The 6,366-nt window shown below is 51.0% G+C and overlaps 2 protein-coding genes across 2 annotated transcripts; one reads left to right on the top strand and one right to left on the bottom strand.

Annotated features, from left to right (window-relative positions):
* Positions 1-516: 516 nt before the first annotated feature.
* On the top strand, positions 517-2,403 carry LOC100827283 (protein RAFTIN 1B). Its single transcript, XM_010236976.3, has 3 exons — positions 517-662; positions 795-921; positions 1,014-2,403. Exons 1-3 carry the CDS (start codon positions 615-617, stop codon positions 2,162-2,164), a joined length of 1,326 nt encoding a protein of 441 aa, XP_010235278.1. The 5' UTR covers positions 517-614; the 3' UTR covers positions 2,165-2,403.
* A 249-nt stretch (positions 2,404-2,652) lies between these two features.
* LOC100836055 (transmembrane 9 superfamily member 12) lies at positions 2,653-5,831 on the bottom strand. The gene is made up of 2 exons (XM_014901517.2): positions 5,671-5,831; positions 2,653-4,967 (listed from the first exon to the last, which is right to left on the bottom strand). The coding sequence occupies exon 2, from the start codon at positions 4,927-4,929 to the stop codon at positions 2,944-2,946; it is 1,986 nt and encodes a 661-aa protein (XP_014757003.1). The 5' UTR covers positions 4,930-4,967; positions 5,671-5,831; the 3' UTR covers positions 2,653-2,943.
* Positions 5,832-6,366: the final 535 nt, after the last annotated feature.

Raw genomic sequence — 6,366 nt, 5'->3', positions numbered from 1 at the left:
CGTTTACTAATGTCAGTAAATTTTTGTACGAAATCAGCAATTGATACCCAAGAATGTCGCAATCCAAAGATGATGGAGCATCCCCACCGGTTGAGTCATTTACAAAGACTTGTGTCAAACAAATTGTATAGATTATGAAATCTACTGTACATCACTCGGGGCTTTTTGCTACGTAACCTTCTTTTCGAATGCATGATACACCAGCTTTGGGATATTTTAGAAAAAAAATGTATACATGTTGTTTAATTACTTACAACCCACGAAAATAATCGAAATATCGAGATTTTGCCACAGTCCTGAATGTGAACATCTACTCCTCCAAACAAGTGAGCTCGGCTCCCTCCCATTTTAAGCATTCTTGCACATTGGATGTTTCTTCTTTTACGATGTTGCTAGGATTTTCTAGTTTTAACCCGCTAAGAATTTCGATTTTTCACAACTTTTTAAACAATACATTTGAGGCGTAGTACTCCTCTAGTTAGTCCATATAAGATGGACCCATTTCTCGGCGAGCCGCGACTAGGCCTATAAGTATCCCGCCCTGATCGCCTCATCATTCCCACACACGTACAACGCTCTCGATCGCCCCTCTCCTCAAGCGGCTAGCGTGCATCATGGCGCGCTTCCTCGTCCTCGCCTTCCTCGCAGCCAGCTTAGTCGCGGTAATGATCAAACAATTAGCCACTGAGCTATACACGCTTTGTCCATCTTCGCTAATGGCACAACTAATTCCATCACCATGCGTACGATTAATTCGACACTGGTAGTAACAGCTAACACTTGCGTACCTTCAGGCTGGATGGCCGCTGGGCCAGGCGGCGCCGGCGAAGTCGACGGCCGAGGTGTTCTGGCGCGCCGCGCTGCCGGACTCGCCCTTGCCGGACGCCATCCTTCGCCTCCTCCGCCCTGCACCTGCTGCTGGTCTGTCTGTCATCCGATCTCGATCATCTTCCTCCTTGTTTAACTTTCCATGTTGATCTCATCTCATGGATTTGTTGCATTTGCATGTGCAGAGAGCGGCTTCGTGAGCAGAGGAGCCGAGGACGAGGAGGCGACCAACAAGCCCCCCTTCAACTACCAAGACTACAAGCGCCCCTCCGGCAATGGCGCCGCCTCCCTCGCAGGCGACTCGCCGTTCGGCTACAAGTACCAAGCGTTATCGTCGTCGGGCAAACGCGCTGCCGCTGTCGGAGCAGCGCGGGATTTCGACTACGACGACTACAGCGCCTCGGAGGAGGAGAAACGCGCCGGGACCGGCAAGCAAATGGCGCCTTCCGGGTACGACTACAAGAAGGCAGCCGGAGAGCGCCGCCGCAGGGCCGCCGCTCCGCCGCCGTCGCCGTTCATGTACGCCTACAAAACGACGAGTGCCACCGCCGGCAATGGCAAGCCTAAGCCGCCTAAGCCCGCGCCCTCGCCCTTCATGTACGCCTACGTCAAGAAGAAGGCGTCAACCGCGACGGGTGCCAACGGCAAGACGACGACGGTGTTCTTCCACGAGGAGGCGGTGCGCGTCGGCGAGAGGCTCCGCTTCCACTTCCCGCCGGCTTCCCCGGCCCCACTCGGCCTCCTCCCGCGCCACGTGGCCGACTCCATCCCCTTCAGTCCCGGCTCCCTCCCGGCTGCCCTGGCCACGCTCGGCGTCGCCCCGGACTCCGCCATGGCACGCCGCATGGAAGCGACCCTCAGCACCTGCGACGACGAAGCCTCGCCCGCCATCACGGGCGAGTCCAAGTTCTGCGCGGCTTCCCTGGAAGCCCTTGTGGAAGGCGCCATGGCGTCGCTGGGCACCAGAGACATCAGGCCGCTCACGTCCCGGGTGCCGCGGGCCGGCGCGCCGGCCCAGACGTACGCGGTCCGGGCCGTGCGGGCCGTGGAGGGCGGGCCGGTCTTCGTGGCCTGCCACGACGAGCCCTACCCGTACGCCGTGTACCGGTGCCACACCACGGGTCCGGCCAGGGCCTACGTCGTCGACATGGACGGCGAGGACGGCGGGGACAAGGTGACGCTGGCCGCCGTGTGCCACACCGACACGTCGCTGTGGAACCCGGACCACGTGTCCTTCCAGCTCCTCGCCACCAAGCCCGGCGGCGCGCCCGTGTGCCACCTCATGCCCTACGGCCACGTGCTCTGGGGCAAGGACGTCAAGCGCTCGCCGGCGTGAGGGTCCCCCGGCCGGCCGGCTTTCTCTGCATTTCTCGCCCTGAATTTGTGTTCGAATCGGTGTAGTACGTACGTAGTGATCTGCCTACGCTATGTTATCTTTCATGTCAGTCTCTCTATCGCCTGCTCTACTGCTGCACTGTATCCCGACGCTAGTTGATCACATGAGCAGCGTTTGTAATAAAAGAACAGCTTCTGCAGAGTTGTGTTAGTTTATATACACTGGCAATTCGTATTCAACTGCTTATTATCTGTCTCTTCTAAAAAATGCTACAGAAAACACGCTTCCTCCAAAGAAAATGTGGCGTTCCATGTCGATGTGATAAAAGCAGGAGACCATCTCATGTCCGGTCATTGTTTTTCTTTCTCAAGGGATATTGATTAAGGGGGGAAAGTAACATCTGTAAAGGAAATCGAAAGAATTTTTTTTCAGTGGTATTAAAACTTTCTCGAACATATAGCAATCATGTGTTTTTCACACGTTAGGACTATCTCCAAAACATTGCCAGTCGCACAGATAGAACTTCATCCAACAAACACAGGAAAAGACATATCACTGCTCCTTAGCACTTACAAATCTGGGTCGCAGTACCTAGTGTAAAGTAATTGTAGCAGATACAAGCTCACAACAACTGGAACGGAGAAAAGAACCTAGTTTACTAGGGAAGACTGCATCCCGTCTACTTAAGAACTTCTGCAGTTAATCAAAATCACCTCAGTAGCTTGCACACGCATTCAAGCAATACAATCCAAAAGGCCACCTAAAATAGCAAACACTGATCAATCGATCTTCACAGACGCGAAGAGATAGTGCACGAAGTAGAATGATGTCAAGAAGCCGATGGTTCCAGTGGCAAGCATGATTGCAAATGCCATGAGGAATGAGTAGCCGATGTAAAGCATTGCAGATACAGGCCCACTCAAGCTTCTGAGATCAAAGACCAAGTAGTTGATGGAGTAGAGGAATACGTAAAGAGCAACAGAGCCCGACGCAAAGAAAGCCTTCCACCACCACCTCCAGTCCTCGACACACAGATTCATGTATGTTAGGACAACAGACACCTCAGCGCAAACCACGACAAGGAGCAGCAGGACAATCAGCAGGAAGCCAAACACATAGTAGAACCTTCCAAGCCAGATGCTCGAGAGAATGAAGAACAGCTCAATAAACAGGGTTCCAAATGGCAGCGTGCCTGCTCCAAGGACGAGAAACCATGATGGATATTTCCGTGCAGGGATCTCTCTAGGAATCTGGTTGGTGCGAACAGGGAATTCAATCTGCTCTGCTCTTGTACCAAGGAGGCCACCAATAAGCGTTAACGGCACAGAGATGCAGAACCACAGAGCCAGAAGGGTGAAAAATAACGAAATAGGTAAAGCTCCGGTGCTCTTGCTTCCCCACAGCACGAAGTTTAAGATAGTAAGGACCATAAACATGATGCCAGGGAAAAAGCAGGCAGTTGACCAGGACAATGATCTCCATCCTTCGGACGTGCCCTTAATAGTCCTCCATAGCCGAACACTGACATACCCAGCTACAATGCCAAGGAAAAGGTAGAGAATAATCATCCCAGTAAGAAGCATTCCTCTTGAAGCTGGAGACATGAACCCAAGTGTGGAAAAGACAATTGTTACAATTGCCATTCCCAGAATCTGAACCCCATCACCAATCATGATACATAACAGCTTGGCGCAAGTTGGCTCTCTGAATACATCTCCAACCACAAGTTTCCACCCAGATAGCTCCTCATTCATCTGTGCTTGTGCTTCCTTGTCAAGCTCTTCATACCTAGTGAGGTCCCTTCTTACAGTTCTCAGGAATATGACAAAGACAATCCCGGCCAAGAACAAGATCACCATGAGAGAGTTCATTATAGAGAACCAGTGGACATTGGCACCAGCCTCCATCTTCAGATAAGCATCCCACCTAGATGGCCACCTGATGTCGCTCTTCACAAACTCAACATCATAAGTAAATGTGATTCTCTCCTGTTGCCTGATCACTTGAGACTTCCGAAGCTCCAACAGGCAGCTCACAGGTTCAATTTTATCATGCATGTTAAGCTTAGAGAAAGCTTCGGTGTCACGCTTCACACTGCAAGGCACAACCTCAAAACCAACAATCTGATACCCAGACATCCCCTTCTTATCAACCTCTGAGACGACAGCAGATCCTTCTTCTCCAGTGCCGATGATTTCCACATTTGTTCCCTCGTACTCATGGACCAAGACCTTAAACTTCAAATGGTTGATGATATAATCATCAGTGCTACCAGCTGGAGTGTAACCCACAGGAAAGCCAGTCCACTGTACCGTGACACCATTCTGCTCAGTAAAACGCATGACAGGCAGATTGTCAAGCATCATGTTGACCTGGTAAAGATCACGGGAGCGCTGCTTGAGAAGCTTTGCATCATTCTCATTAAGCCCTTTCGTTGTGCAGAGGTACAGGGACTCGTTAACATTCACACGGAACCGGTAGGGCGAGTTGTCAATCTGATCACCCATGAGAAGCTCACCCAGGTTCTCGGCGCTCTTCTTGATGCCGCCAGGGGGACGGCAGTAGGGCAGACTGTAGTAGCTGAACGGCATCTCGGTCTCAATGGACGTGAGTGAATTAACCTTTGCCCATATTTCCTCACCTTCGGAGTAGGTATGCATATAGCTGCCAGGCAAGTAGAATGCATTGCCTGGAGACACAATCAGCAACAGCACAGCCCAAAATAAGGGAGCCAGACAACAAGAACCACGCGGCGCCCCGGCCATATTGAAGTACAGATTCTCACCAATGGCCTAGAACATGCCTGCAATTGAACCATTTTCTTTATCAAAACAATGCACAATTACATTCATGGTGGTTTTGATAGGAACCTGTTCTCTGGACAAAAACAGCTGAAAGTTCTATTGTAATTGCAATTTCCTAGTCATGCAAAAATCCTCCATCCTCCAGTAATCTAGACCATACACATCTCAAATGGTGCTAGTAAACATCGATTCCACCCCAAGGAACTAGAATGACTGCATATAGAAATATACTGCCACAGTGCGACCAAACTAGAAGAGCAGTTTCTAAGTAGAAGAGCATCCGACAATACACCAACAACCAAAAGGCACATCCATAATCCATTTATTGGAGCAAAACATTGCAATGAAATTACTAGTACAGAAAACTACAGTTCGCCCGATCTCGCCTCTAACCATGGAACACTTAGCAGCTCACGCACACTGATAACAGAGCAAGTACTCGGTTTCAAAACAACAGAGCGAGTATAGGCCCTCCATAACCGCACAAATAGAACGAATAACCCCGTAGATCTACAGAAAAAAAATGGCTAAGAAACCCAGAGATCTAGAGCAAGCGACGGCACGGGAGTCGAATCCGAAGTACGCTAGGTTGCAACCTTAGACTGTGGCTACAACTAGGCATACAGAGAAATGAAGGGGCGGGGATGGCGGAAGGCTCGAGAAGATTCTGGAGCTGCCAGGGCAGGAGGCGAGGATGGTTACCTGAGGCGGCGGCGCGGGGGGAGAAGGTGGAGCGGGCGGACGGGGTGGGCCGGTGGGGAGATCGGGGAAGGGGAAAGACGAGGAGCGAGCGCACCGGAAATGTGGGAATGGGGAGTCAGAGAAAGGTATTGGAGGTGGCGCATCCAAATGTTCGTGACGTTGGGCTGGGCTGCTTCTGGATTGGATCAGGTCATGCCGTTGGAACAGCGAGAAAAGAAAAGGAAAAAAAATAAGAAAAGTCGCCAGAAAACCTAGCAGCCGCCGCTCTTCTCTGAAGATTTTTCGTTCCCCTCGCTGGCGCTGCCAGGCGGCAGAAACCTCGATTCCTCTTAACAGTACCTGAAAGTGTTTGCTCATATCAATTATTTGGTTTTGATTGGCAACGCAATGGCGGAGGCTGCGATGCCGTTTCGAATAAAGGTATTTGTATTTTTCCTCTGCTGTGAGGGTGTCTCAACGGGCATTGCCGCGGAGATAGAGAGTTTTAGGGCGTGTTCGGCAACCTTGTGGCTCCCAGCTTCCAGTAAATCCACGCTGGAACAACACCGAACATAAAAAATCCAAGAAACTAACCCAATTTCCTTCACAAAACACGGAGCACCTCTTTTGGAGATTCCCGGAGTGGCAAAATGCGGAGCACCACAAAATTACAGCCATACTGCCACCGCCAAGTGAAAGAAAACGTTTCGAGCTCGT

Source organism: Brachypodium distachyon, chromosome 3, assembly GCF_000005505.3.
Source record: "Brachypodium distachyon strain Bd21 chromosome 3, Brachypodium_distachyon_v3.0, whole genome shotgun sequence".
In the NCBI taxonomy this organism is placed as follows: Eukaryota; Viridiplantae; Streptophyta; class Magnoliopsida; order Poales; family Poaceae; genus Brachypodium; species Brachypodium distachyon.
The sequence above is the reverse complement of the archived record's forward strand: the minus strand, read 5'-3'. Positions and strand labels throughout refer to the sequence as shown.

Bases quoted from the DNA above. Each gene is read 5' to 3' on its own strand.
- LOC100836055 (XM_014901517.2), bottom strand. From the start codon at position 4,929: ATGGCCGGGGCGCCGCGTGGTTCTTGTTGTCTGGCTCCCTTATTTTGG.
- LOC100827283 (XM_010236976.3), top strand. From the start codon at position 615: ATGGCGCGCTTCCTCGTCCTCGCCTTCCTCGCAGCCAGCTTAGTCGCG. The intron at 663-794 runs GTAATGATCAAA...GCGTACCTTCAG, and splicing joins TCGCAGCCAGCTTAGTCGCG to GCTGGATGGCCGCTGGGCCA. The intron at 922-1,013 runs GTCTGTCTGTCA...TTGCATGTGCAG, and splicing joins CCGCCCTGCACCTGCTGCTG to AGAGCGGCTTCGTGAGCAGA.